This window comes from Colius striatus, chromosome Z (genome assembly GCF_028858725.1).
Source record: "Colius striatus isolate bColStr4 chromosome Z, bColStr4.1.hap1, whole genome shotgun sequence".
In the NCBI taxonomy this organism is placed as follows: Eukaryota; Metazoa; Chordata; class Aves; order Coliiformes; family Coliidae; genus Colius; species Colius striatus.
Genome location: NC_084790.1, coordinates 74,574,206 through 74,588,986, shown reverse-complemented (window position 1 = coordinate 74,588,986; position 14,781 = coordinate 74,574,206). Strand labels below are relative to the sequence as shown.

Genomic DNA, 14,781 nt, shown 5'->3' with positions numbered 1-14,781 from the left:
ACTTAAGATTTATTTCTGGAGACAGCAATTGTACCACGAACCTAATGTTCCAACGGCAGAGACGATTTCAGTCAGAATCAACTCCAGTAATGGGTCTGAGACATAAAAGCAGGTTTGTTCCCTAACTGACATGCTCTCTTCGATGAACAGGGTCTGTTAACAGAAGAGGCTGCAAAACATCTAGAGGGACAGTATGGGAGAGAGTAGAGTTGACTCTTGGCATTCACCTAAGAAAGGGTGCACGGCTTTCTTCTCACTTTTTGTTTATCTGTTTATCCAATTGTAACAGTGTCAGCGTTATTTACTTATACTATTTCCTTCCTCAAAATTCAGAGGTTGAAAACAGAAACAACAATTAATGGGTAACAGGATCAACACTTGAGTAATATTTATATAGAATAATTTTTTAAATTATTTCTTTATTATTATTAATATAATATGCCATCAGGAAACACAGACTTCTACCTGGTTGGTGGCTGGGTGCACCACAAAACTAATGTGATCGTAGATAAAGCAAGGAATGTACCATCTAGCCAAGCAACACAGTCCTGCTTGAAAGTGCAGGCACTATTGCCAAACCAGAGTATCTGTGAGACAATGCTCTGCCCTGAGGAAAGCAGCCCAGTGTCAAAACAGATTAAAAAAAATTTTTTTAGGTGAGTTTAATAAGCTAACTAATTAACCAAAACACCCTCAGAAATGTTAAAATACTGAGAAATCTAGTTCAAGCAAAAACACCCAATCATAAAAAAGTTTAGCTATGTCCAAAATGAAATGCCCAGGAACTTTAGTTGACTTGACCTAGGTGTATCCACAATAGCAATATTAATATACAGAAGATACTAGCTACTGAATGTCCCAAAGCTACTTTATTTGTTCGTCGGAAAGGAGAATAGAGATTTGATATTTCTCTGAAGCCTGACTTCTTGCATTAGAAAAAGTTCCAAGCTAATCTGCAATATTGAAATACCTTGATATAATGAAACAGGCACGTTTTATCAAAATGATTTTGACTGATTTGGAGATCACTTAAAGGAACTGCATGGTAATTCACTATATCTTTGGAAAAAATAGCATGATTATATCATGCTTCTTTGTAGTTAATTATTTTGTCCTGATATACTGTCCTAGCAGACTCTGCTAAAAGAGGCAGACTGAATAGTTGTAAATATAAGGAAAGCACAAAGGCCTAAGAATGTCTTTCTTATTCCTTTGCTTAGAGAAAAACCTCCAAACAAATGGAGTTTTGATTTTAATAACAGAGACATTAACTAAATGCTTATTTTATTTCTGTCTGGCAGTTTGAGCACTAACATACATATAATATATTAAACTCAGCTATGTTCCCCTTCACTTTCAACTATACCTGTGTCCAAGCTCATGAGCAATAGTGAAAGCCAGTGGAAGGCCAGAATCTTCATTGATGTTACAGCTTCTGTGAGGTTGACACATGCCTGACAGATGAGACAAACCTAAGGTTTCACATGGACGATTCATGCCAGCACAAATGTCCTTTCTAGAACCACAAAAGAGATGCACCATGAAAACAGCTTAAGACCAACTGTACAGTGTCACTTATATTGGGTGTAAGTCTCCATATTATAATGTAACATTTTAAGCAGAGCATAGTGTTAATATTTTTATAAACATATATGCCACAACAACACGCCCTTGTTCTGCTACTGTCATATCAACTGCTATAACTTGTACACAATATTTATATTGCTGTAGTGCCTAAATACATATTTTTATTGTCAACTCATCCAGGAAAGTTTTAAGACCTCCAGCTCTGAAAGCATTTTGAGGTATGGTTTATTAAACTCATCATTTGTCAGCTTCATTTAAGTGAACTGTTTGAGGCTTGTTTATTTGGAGAGACAAACCATGGATCATTATATGACTTTCTTCCTCTCATTCCTGTTTTAGGATTTGTTGACTCTCTTCTTTAATGCACCGCTTGGTTGTTGGGTTTTTTTGTTCAGGTATTTTTTCATGACAGACTTTCACATAGGAGTTTTTTTGCAGACCTTTGACCCAATCTTTTATCTCACCTGTGTGCAGACTGGATCAATTTTTACTGACCTGCAGAAGTTCTGTTTCATGCCTTGACACAAACTGCCTGTGTAATGTCAGGCATCAGCTTTAAGTTTTCTGTGCCTCCCTTGCTCACACATAAAAAAACATTTCATATCTCCTTACATACAGAAATAATATTTAAAAATCACACACCTTAAAGCTTAAAAATAAATGGCACTATTTGCAAAATACTCTTCCATTCTGAGCATCACTTGCGTATTACTTTAGGATTTGTGATTATGCAGTTGCTACTTTGTTTTGGTATATTGCCTCAAAGAAGAACTGAGCACAAAATGACACAGGATCAACTGAGGAACATGACATGAGCTCTGCAAATTGCTAATCCCATGGGACATACAGATCTCAATTTCCTGACCAAGTTTCGTCTGTGATAAAACATGCACATGCATATGTAGAGGGTTATATGTACTTTGAAAACAAATGAACAACCATCCCTTTAGAAGGCACAGCACATCTAAATGTTTTTGTAATACAGCTCCTGTTCTATGCCTGTTTGTGTCAGATACACTCACAGTAGGTTATTCTTGCGTTAACATTGTCTTTCTCAGACAGTACATCTTTATCATAACACTTCACTGAGTTCTGTGTTGGATGAACTAAATGACGGTGTGAGCCTATGAAAAAAATATCAGCACCGAAAAACCACAGCCACAGATGCAGAACTGTTGTTATACCTGGTTAGAAGGACAGCCACATCATGGTGTGTAGGGTTGATGTCACTCTTCGGATTGACACTCTTCTGCCATTTGCAAAAGCTGGCTAGTGTCTTATCAGCGTGGTGAACTATCTTCAAGCCTTGCTAATGAGAAATGAAGGAAAAAAAATATCATAAAGACCACATTGCTTAGCATGAACATGTTTATGATTTTAGCTGTGAAGCTGGGTAATCTCTGAAATACAGTTGATTATGGCTTTGCCTAAAGCTAGAGACATCAAGAAGAGCAATGACATGTATCTCTTTAACATACTAAATGTTAAGTTAAAATGCTGACGTTTTTTCTAACTGGTGCAGCTAAATGAAAAATTAAATGCAGAATTGTACACATTTTTTGGTAAGTGAACTTCATAATATCCAACACTGATTCGAAACTTAAAATCAGATTTTCTTCTATAGACGTGTGACCTCATGCTCAAGTCTGTCACTCAATATTATGAGAACACACTTGAGGAATATGGGTGTATTTCTTGCACAGCATTTTCAATTCCAGAGAAAAACAATACACACATAGATGTTTCTTCTTATTATTATATAGTATACATGCAATTATTGACATTTCTTCTGAAATACAAATTATGCAAAATAAATTAGTTAAAAAATATTTTTGCTCATTTTTGATCCTGGGCACTCATTGTATCTTTTCTCAGTTTACTCTGTTTAAACAAAGTAAACTTTTTACAAAGGATCCAATGACGGTTACCAGATAGTAATTTCTGAGTAACTTAAAATTTTGCAACATATCCAACACTGCTTCTTCTAACCTTGCCATGCTCAACTGCAGAAGAATCTGTGGTTTATTATCAAAATAGTCACAGAAACGTATCAAGTAAACATAATTGGAAGTCACTATGGACTTTAGGTCTTAATTATTCTGTTAAGATGCAAACTACAGGTTTTGGCCCACATATCCTAACACTGGGGGCTGTAAGGACAGACTCTACCCTAATAATTATTTCAGAAGACATAGCCTGGCCCCGTGGCTTGATTCACTACTTTCAATAGAATTGAGACTGTTCAGTTTGTGGTTATAAATCACAAAACATTGAAAAATCCCCTCAATGTGTTTCTGCAGTCAGTTTCAGAGACCTGCGAATATTCTAGCATTACACTTTATTACACATTTCAGGCTATGCCAGGTAATTATACTCCAAGTGACAAAACACAATCTCTGTTTCCTGTCTACTCTTCCTTGGTATTGCATATCCTTTTGACACCAGAGAGATTCCATTTTGCCATTCTTAATTTGCCTGTTGAATTACATTTCCCTTGGCAATTTTATGCAATAATACCTGAAGTTTAAATACTTTGCTATCCAGGGCAGCATTTATTGTAAAAATAGACAGGTGAAAGATTAATAAAAGAATAAAGTGAACACTATTTTAAGCAAATAAACCCTCCCCTCCAAAATCATAGCTCAATGTATTGAACTCCAAAGTTTTGTAAGTGACAGTTTGAGAAAAAGAAAAAACTTACCTCCTCCTCCTCAAAGAGGATGAGTCGAACCAGCACAATGTGAATTGCATTGCCAATGCTTGGATCATGGAACAACCCCGTGACCTGTGCCGGAGCCAGGAGGTATGAGATTAACTGATTCCTCTATAGCAGAACAGGACTTTAGAGAGAAAATATACCAAACATGAGAATGTGAACCACAGATTCTCTGGGCTTGGAAGGGACCTTGAAAGACCATCTAGTCCAAATCCCCCTGCCAGACCTGGACCACCTAGAGCAGGTCACACAGGAACTTATCCAGGTGGGTTTTGAACGTCCCCAGAGAAGGAAACTAAACAACTCATCTGGACAGCCTGTTCCAGTGCTCCCTCACCGTCACAGTGAAGAAATTCTTCATTTCTTTGGAGTCTCTTATGTTCCAGCTTGTACTCATTGCCCCTTGTCCTATCATTTGACATCATAGAGAACAGCCTGGCTCCATCCTCCCTTTACATATTTGTAAACATTAATAAGATCATCCCTTAAGCCATCTATTCATCTTGGGGTGAGGCTGTTTTGCTTTTTAAATTCTCAATGCACTTCACTGAAAGTTTACTGAAACAAAAATTAGAACTACTGCAAAAGGCAGCTTTGACAAATAAGCAATGATACAAGATTTGGCAAAAGTTACTAGGAGAAAGAGCAAAAGCACAAAAGATTATTTCCCAATCAAGAACTTTAAAGTTTTTTAAAAATATGAACAGAAAAGAATGCAACATCTAGTCACGTAACACCAATGAAGAGGTCCAAAAGCCCAGCATACCAAATCGTTCAGCTTTGATAGAAATCAGCGTCTGCCACAACAAAGCAAAAGCCATTCAGCACTAGGCAAAGAGCAATCAGCTAAATGATAGATACTCTTTTGTTTTCACAGCACAGAAGAGCATAAGAACAAAAGCAAAGATAATGAATCTGTAAAAAAAAAAGGATCCACATTAAAAAAGTACAAGAACTGAACTCAGCAAAAATCTGAAATGTCAGAAACACCATCAAATACAGAATTAGGAGGCAGAAGGAAAGTGAATTAGAAGAAAAGATAGTCAGAACCTATCCATGAGAGCTATGCTATATATCACAAGAAGTACGAATTAACAAAATAGATTGTGTTTGGATCAAAATTATTTTAGAGAAGATAATTAAAGGAGAAATTACCAAGACAAAGTGGAAATTGTGTTCACAAAGGTCTGATTTGGATACAAGTCTATTTCAAGGTCCTGGATTGAAAATTGAATCATTGTGAGTAACCCTCATATCTCAGGTACAAATCACAGTGAAAATGTTAAGACCTGTTTGTTCCTGAATCTGATCATGACAGGGTTTTATTCCACCTATTTTCCTTGTGTAGGTAAAACCTCACGTGCCCAAATCAGTTTTCTATCTGTTTAATCTGGCTCACTGCCTCAGTTCAGACTGCTTGGGGCAAAGTTGGGAACACACTGTATAAAGGACAGATCAGTTACCATGGCTAGAATTACACTGTGATTAATTTCACATATATTACACATGTACCATGATAACACCATAGAAGACATCCTCAGCAGACTCTCTAAGGTCAATATCTACTATGATACAGATAATATAAGAAGACATTAATCATAGGCACTCTCATGAAGTGCTATTGCTTCTCCCAGATCAACTTACATTTTGAAACTTGCCACATAGGAAAACATTAGAAGTTAAACTTTGCTTCCTCCTGCCCCCCAATGTGGACTTTGTGTTATAGGCAAGATATTTATCTGGAAAGCAGTTATACTGGTTTGAACTGGGATAAAGTTAACTTTCTTCCTAATAGCTCATACAGTGCTGTTGGGATTTGTGATAAAACTAGTAACACACCGATATTTTAGCTCTTGCTGTGTGCTATTCTCATCCAGAGACATGGGAAAGAATCCATATGCTTTAAACTGTAATATTGCTTTATTTAGCTGTAGCTACCAATCTGAAATCAGCAATGTACAACAGGTTCCAGGTGAGACACAGTTTTTTAGTAGAAAGAAAACTAGTAGTAGCATTTGTAGGTATGAAACTTTTCTCCATTAGAAGCCAAAGAAAAATTATGTCTATGCAAAACATAAGGTAAAAAATGCTTTAAAATGGAGAGTTTCAGCTGATGCATACAAATGATATAACATGTCTCTCAGTGAATAGTACGACAGACTTGTTTTGAGGAGATCAGCAACATAATCAAGTCAAAATTTTAAATAAAAAAAGGAAATACTGCACATACCATATTCATTATAGTGAGGATATAGGACTCCACGTGGTCACTTCCATGATATTCAACCATCTTACTGTCTGCAACCACAAGCGTCTCCACCCATCGCTCCTTGCTCACAGAGCGTCGAGAAACCCTTCTGACTGCCATACGGTTTTCTTCCCACCTCTCCCTTTGACGCTGCTGCTGTTTGAAAAAGCTGTGGGTATCTGGAAAAGCAAGAAGCAACATTGACTTGAAAATCTCACTTGACAAAAGCCTGGTTTGAAGTCTTTGGCTGTTACACTTGCAGACAGAATGGTAGCATTGTGAAATTGCAGGGTGATATAGGTCAGAAGAGACTCCTGGCTGCCATCTACTTGACTCACAGCAGAGCCAGCTCCAAAGTGACAACAGCTTGCTAAGGACCCTGTCCAGTAAATTTCTGACTATGACTCTAGAAGTGCATCCAAAAATCATCCCTACTCAGACACCAGGGTTTAAGGGGAGAGACAGAGCAAAGCTAAAAGAACTAACTGAATTAGAGATGCCATTTTCAAGAAATTTCTACTAACACCACCAGTTCATTAGGGACACACTTTCTCCATGGGCAGCTCATATTTCCAGCACGATGTCAGGCTAAGCCCAGTGCTGTGGCACATCCAGGAACGGCTGGTTTGTGGATGGAAAATATTCTTGCAGTGCGGGGACACCTCACCAGCAGGTGTCATCTGAGAACTGTCCAGGTGGGCGGCCGGATGGACCTAACATCACTTCCACCTTTCAGGAAGTCTTTCTTCTGCAGAGTTGATGGCAACCTTGCACTGCACTCAGCAGGGCTAATTACTCTCCACTCATTCTGGTTTTAAACACCAGCTGACTGTGTTACCTAGGAAATACCAGGGATGTAAACATCTCAGGGGTGACTTTTGGCCTGAAAAAGAAATGAGAGATGCCAGCTTGACAGCAATGCTTGGCATATTTCTAACCCAAGAAGTGCTGGGATTCCCCAAGTCCTAGGAAAATAGGAGCACTTGTTGCTACTACAGATACAGTAGTAGTCTTTTGACACCTCATTCACAGAAGAGAACATCCCTATTCCATAATGTGCACATTCACAGGCCGGAAAGACAGCTCCTGCCCTTAAGTGCTTACAGTCTCTCCTGCATCACCCCCACTGCTGTGTGTCACAGGACGTCCAGCATTAGCTCCACCTCCCAGAACTACGAAGTGTTGAGGAGCAGCTATCCAGACCACTTGTCTTCCCTTCAAGAATGCATGACCTAGCAGCCTGGTCTTAAATCTCATATTCCCACCAGCACAAGATCACACGTTCATCATGACTAAGCTGTTGGCCTTTTAGAAGACTGAAGGGCAGTCAGAAGGCATCGTGGCATCTACAAAACGTGTCACAACTGGACTATTAACGATATGAATGCTACATCTCAGTATAAAAGGTGATTAATACCTTAGTTGTACCGTACATGTGCACAGGATGCTCAAGTTTTTAGAAACTTCTCTGATATCAGTCTGAAAGATGTCTAGAGAAAGAAACGCTGGTACTGATAATGCTTTGTGTAAATTAAAATATGGCATATTAATAATCTAAAGTACAACAGCCACATCACACATTTAGAACTTAGACACTGAGCATAAGTGTTCAGTACAAAGCAGCTCCATTAGATGACACACATTGTGACCAGTTAGCACTGCATCACAGCACCAGGATTTCAAGCCAGTACCGGGTACACACCACCAAGAAGCACTACAGACCTGCCCCATACAGGTTCATTCTACTGGATGGAAACCTCTGTCTCCCTGGATTACCTTTCAAAAGATACGTACAAAGCTGAATTAATACACTATGCAGAATACCACGTATCCTATATTATTGACCTAGAATATAATAAGTACATACCTGCATACATACATAAACTCAGTTGTAAGTAGATTCCTTTTTGTATGAATGGGTATTCACATTTTAAAATATACTGAAAGTACTGCTTGTGAACAAGTAAGAACCGTAAGATTTTCTACCTGTCTGGCAAGGCAAACAGCATGAAAAATAACTGAATGTAAGAGAAGTATGAATGTGTAAATAAATTCTAATAAACATGTAAGCTTGTAATTTTTACCATCCACAGATTCAGAATAAAGAGCCCAAGAACAGACATTTCCTTTGTGATTACTAAATTTGTGAAGAAATACAAAGAAAAGAAAGTGGGTGGCTTATTTGGCTTTCTTTGTTTCTGGGAATTCTGCTTTAAGAGAAGGGAAATGGACTATCACTGCTATAAACTTCTATCCTAACCACATAAGCCTAGGCTGTAGCATCACTCCTGCTGCATCCCTCAATCTTTGCTCAGCTATTGCAACAGTCACCTCTAAAAGGGCCTATTTATGAGCTGCATTCATTAATCTCTTTTGTACACTTGTATGGTTTTCAGCACTCTTTTTTCCATGATGCACTGTAATCAGTATCTACATTTTTAAGTGGTTTGTGCCGAGAAAAGCCTTCCTCACAGATATTTGAACAAAACAATTCTGTTCAGAGTGATGGTTAAGTGATTTGTTTATGGCCAAATAAAACATCACACCAGCTGTCAGGCTTTGTATTCACATGCAGCAAAGAGTTTATTGTCCAGATAGGTGATAGCACTGGAGATAAAAATATTTAAAGCCATACAAACTTAACAGTGAGCAACCATTAGGGAAAACTTGGAAGTTCTAGTTAAGCATGAGGCTATGTACCAAGAAAATCTCAGAACATATTCTAGTTGTGAAAATTAATGCCAGGTAACAAATTGGATTCTGCAGACAAAACTCTTTCCTTTTATTAGAATTTTCTGATTCAGCCTAACAAGTCTCAAAGAATGTTCCATAAATCATATGTGACATCCAGCCATATCACTGCAGAACAAGAAATGGTGTAGATGACATTTCACAAACTTCTACTAGAAATGACTAATGAATTTTGGCAAAAGGATTGGTTTTAAAAATTAAAATCCAAATTGTTTTTAGTGGAAAATAAAAACGTCCCCTGAAACTACCCTACAAATCCTATTTGACTCATTCGATGACGTACAGGACCCTTACCTCTCAGCTATTAGGAAAGAAAGTTAACTGTAAGTCTCAACTACATATGAAAGAACGGTATTGTACAAACTTCTTCAGTATCGGTTAAAGCTGTATGGACTCTGTGTAGGAAAGAACACTCATATTCTCTCTTTTAACAAATCAATTTCATTTTTCATTAGGTGACTAAAGAATTTGTAAGTTGTCAATCCCTATTGAGAGTTTTCTAATCTTTAAGAAGTATTATGGTCTCACTACAATAAACATTTAAGTTCCTCTTCACACTTTGAACAAGTCATTCACTCAAAATATTTCTAGATTATGGTTCTTTGTTGACTTCTGCTTTTTAAAACTCCCTTAAAGAGCAGATATGACTCAAAGTGCTAAATGTACACAGCTGTCTTTCAACATCTTTGGAGATACATACACAGCTTTATAAAGAAGGTGAAAAGGTCTGGAAACTCACAGATTAGGAAAACGCATCCTACGACTTAAGGCTGTAAGACACAACATAGTACTACTGATTTATGTTCTCACTTTCTACCCTCATCTCCTTCCTCTTTGCACAAGAGCTCTTTCATTTTTACCAGTTTATATTATTCACAGTAAAAATGCTGCATCTTCAGACAGGAGGTATGAATGATGCCAGGGATGCCAGACTAATAAATCCCACACTGTTCAGAACTTGCTACATTATGATTTTTCCTATAACCGTCACTTTATCTTTTCTCTAAGATGTGTCTTAAGTATTAACAAAAAGACTATAGTTCTGGCGTAAGTTTATCAAAAGGTCAATAAACTCCGTTGAAACAGAGTATTGTACAAGGGTAAATGAAAAAAACATATTAAATCAGCATTAATAATATTAACTTAGCATTAAGATGTGTAAATGAGCCTAGCCATAGACTAAATGAAGGAAAGGATGAGGAATAAGTCAATAAGAATTAAAAGGATAGTAAGGCAGAAACAGAGTTTTCTGAAAATAAACCTGCTGTGGGCTAGATCTGGTAAAGGACTTGGTATTTTGCAGGCAGTGCACTAATGACCACAGTACTAGTTAAAGAAGATGGGACTTTCTCCTCTTTCACTCCACAAGGAGAGCAACTCTAATAGCAGATTTATTGCAAAAACTATTTACAAAACTCAAGCAAATCCCTTTCCCTATTTTATCTCTGCTGAAATAAATAAGCTATCTAGAAAAGCGCAGTGAAACCAAATACACTAGAGATTTTATACACAGAGTACCTTCTCATACAATCATGGTTACAAATACCCATCACAAAACTAAGCCTGCATGCTATCAGTGTGAGAGTTTACATGCTATTTGGAAAAACTGTTGTAAAACAAAGAAGAAAAGATGTGAATTTAAAACACAACAGGTAACTCAACCAGTTCTTTTTACAAGCATTTCTGAAAGCAGCTACAGTAGATCTCACAAACGCTTTCTGAGTGTGAAGCAGTGTTCACACAGGAAACTATGACAGCTATTTAATTACAAACTTCCACATGCTGACAACCCCCAAGTCCCAACAAAAACAAGCACAGAGAAAGAAAGCTTAAAACTTTGCAAGCTTTATTTAACTTTAACATGCCTGCTGTCAAAAACATTAAGTATCAAAGAGTGGAGCTACACCACCCTAATGCAGAGGAAGGCTAAATTTGGACCTGTGTTGACTGATGCACTTAATGAGATACTGCTGCTGAGTGTGTCTGCCACTCATTACCCACTTATGCTGGAAGGATGGAATGATAAATGTTGTAGGCCACTGGCATCAGGAGGTACACAAGAGAATAATGTCGTGGAAAACAGCTATGTCTAGAGCTGCCTACATTTTGCAACCATTTTCCTTCTGTCTGAATGCTCTTTTCTTGCTTTTTTTTTTCCAAGGATTAAACATAAGTCAATAAGGGACAGTAAAAAACTACAGATGCAAAGACGCTGTTCTAGGAGTACACCGCTCTATCTCACTTGAACTTTCCATGCGTATTCACTTTAGTGGCTGGTACCTCTTATTTTAGTGAAAACATTAATGTGATAGATTAGAAGAACAAGGTGACACTTCTACGAATCAGTCTAACAATTTGTAAAATGGCATCTGAAAACAAACTAAGTTGCAGTACAATTTTATTTTTATTTGCTGAAAAACAAGTATCTTCTAAAGCAGAATACTTCTCACTGTAAAACAAATGTGCAGATTAAAAACTCCCAACAAATTATGTCTGGCTGGGCAAAACCACAATGTCTCAATGTCTCTTACCACATAATGTAGTAACCGTTAACTTCAGAATGATAACGAAATGCAATTCTGAGAAGCCATTATGATGCACAGGAAAATTTAAACACACAGGCTTTATTATTAATTTGTCTTCTTTTTACATACCTACATCAAAATTCATTTTCAGAAAATGAATGCAAAGAACTGAAAGTGACATCTTGAAGTACTTTGTGCATTTTTAGAGCTGTGCTGCTTTCCAGAAAGCAAGTAGTATCCAGAAGGTCTTGAATCAGACTCAAAAAATTTCTATTACGTCCCATAAATTTTATTCACACATTAATGAAGAAAACTCAAACTGGTTATATATTTGTTATTAAAGGTCATCAACTTGCTTAAGTCAGAAGTAAGACTAAAGGGCTACAATGATCTCATTCACCACAAGAAAGACACTGAGGTGACAGAGCGTGTCCAAAGAAGAGAAATGAAGCTCGTGAAGTATCTGGAGCACCAGTCTGATGAGGAGCAGCTGATAGAACTAGGGGTGTTAAGCCTGAAGAAAAAGAGGCTGAGAGGAAATATGATCACTCTCTACAGCTACCTGAAAGGAGGCTGCAGAGAGATGGGGGTCAGTCTCTTCTCCCAAGTAACAAGTCACAGGGTGAGAGGAAATGGTCTCAAGTTGTACCAGGGGAGGTTTAGATTGCATATTATGAAGTCTTTCTTCACTGGCAGGGTTGTTAAGCACTGGGAGAGGCTGCCCACGGACGTGGGGGAATCACTCACCATTCCTGAAGGTACTTAAAAAATCTGTTGACATGTTGGACTAGATGATCTCTAAAGGTCCCTTCCAACCCTACCATCCTATGATTTTATGATTCTATGTTGCAGTAAGCAACATGGTTTAGTGGTAGGCTTGAAACCTTTAGGTTAATGGTTGGATTGTTGATCTTAAAGGGTCTTTTCTAACCTAAATAATTCTATGATTCTATTCCCTAAGCTTGCATGCTACAGAATTCAGCACTAAAAGAAAGCAATAAAACTCTGGAAGGACTCCTGGACATATGGACAGGAAGATGGTTATGAATCAGTAAGATCCAGAAATTGGCAGCACAGGTCTCTACAGTGCCCATCAGTTCTTCAAAATTACTTAAGTGATTTCTACAATGGACACTCATTGCAGGTTGTCATAATGACAAGCTTCAAGAATTGGTGACAATATAGGAATGGTGGACAGAGAGTATAAATGCAAGGAAATGTGCCAGAAAAAAAGCAAAATAATGATGGAAGAGGCAAAGAACAAGAAAGGACTTGTAAGGGTTGCCATTCCAAGGATCTGAGCAGTGTGCATGACTTAGACAGAAGGTTTCATAGAATCACAAAATGGTAGGGGTTGGAAGGGACCTTTAGAGATCATCTAGCCCAACCCCTCTGTAGAAGCAGGGCCACCTAGATCAGATCACAGGTTTGCTCCTTGCATGTGACTGGGATAAGCTACGTGGTTTTCAAGGTGTATATATTGCAATCAGCCCCCACAGGGACCTGAGAGGCAACTGCAAGATGCCTCCACCTCCTGGGCTTTGATAAGCTTGTGGACTCAGCAAAAGGCTCAGTGCTGTACCACAGCGACTGGGGAGGGTCATTCCTCTTGGGCAAAAGCCATTAAGGCAGCTTATCTATCCACAACTACATATTTAAATTCACAATATTAACTGAACCTAAAAATGGTGAACATTAGTAGTTCTCTCTTCAAGAAACAACGACTGAGAATATTAACATTTGATTCAGAGATTTAAAGTAAACTGGTACATTTCCTTCTGCAAGCATTTTACTTCAAGAAACGTTGCGCAGCTGCTCTTTCATCAGACACCAAATTTTATACAGTACAGATACCTACTGAAGTTGTAAAACAAAGAAACATTTTGTTCTGTTCCTCAACAGAACCATAAGCTAAAGTACAGCAAAAGAAGCAGATATATCAGCTCTCCCCTTCCAGTCCATAACATGTGCTTCCTTCTACAGACAGGGTCTAAGTTTCCTGTGGTTCAACCAGGGATAAACAGCTGCAGAGCAGAAGAGGGGTGTTTTGGATTGCCCTTGAGGGAAAACAAAAAGCTTCTCTTCCCACTTGCAGTCTTGCTCAGCTATCTGCAAACACCTCCAGATTTCCCTACACTGCCCCAGAGAGGACAGACTGCTCCTTTGTACACCCAAGATACCCATATTGCCCTTTTCAGACTTGCAAGAAATGAAGAAGGGCTTCCTCCACTCAGATACCCTTCAAAAGACTCCACCTATGTTACCACTATCATCACAGAAACATGTTCAGCACTACTGCATGCACTCCACATAGAACCAGAAATGCTGGGTGGGTTTAAGAGCCTCCTCTGTGTCTTCAAGAGCCAACTGGTGCACCACAGGAGCTCCCTTCTGGTTCATCATTTCCCTCCCGTGAATAGAACAAAACCAGCCACTTGCTGTACCTCCATGCCTGCAAATGATCAGTACAGAGCCAGCTGAAAGCAGCTGCTCCTGCCTCCTCTCACACAGTGGTAGGAAGTCAGAGCCAAACACATGCAGGCAGCACAGAGCAGCCACAAGATGCCAAAACTCCTGCAATGACTCAATGTACTGGGTGGCTGCAAACAGGTGGCCTGCAAACCTGCTCCAGCTCATAGCTACAAAGAAGCTTCCAAGTTTAAATTAACTGACTCTCAGCAGCTTGGTTTGCAACTGTCTGTGAAAAGCATGGCTGCCGAACTACAGTGATGATTATTTCACATCACATCACCTACCTGTCCTCTCCTGTATAGCCTGATCTCTTTACATTCTTCTGTGCCTCTGGACCTGACTGCACCTCTTCTCTTTGTGAAACACAAAACAGCTCCTCTTGCTGAATACTCTGCAAGGTACTAGCTCAGCGTTGACTCCCATGAGTAAGCCAAAGCACCCTGAACCCTTCACGCCATTTTTAGGGCCAACTCACTCTCAGA

General features: G+C 38.6%; 1 protein-coding gene across 1 annotated transcript in view; it reads right to left on the bottom strand.

The window, feature by feature from the left end:
* The window catches only part of ADAMTS12 (ADAM metallopeptidase with thrombospondin type 1 motif 12), a 163,625-nt gene that overhangs the window by 70,505 nt on the left and 78,339 nt on the right, over positions 1–14,781 (bottom strand). Inside the window, exons 4-7 of the mRNA XM_062017960.1 lie at positions 6,534–6,730; positions 4,289–4,372; positions 2,772–2,896; positions 1,367–1,516 (exon numbers count right to left, since the gene is read on the bottom strand). Of these exons, the coding sequence (XP_061873944.1) occupies positions 1,367–1,516; positions 2,772–2,896; positions 4,289–4,372; positions 6,534–6,730 (556 nt within the window). The remainder of the gene's footprint in view (positions 1–1,366; positions 1,517–2,771; positions 2,897–4,288; positions 4,373–6,533; positions 6,731–14,781) is intronic.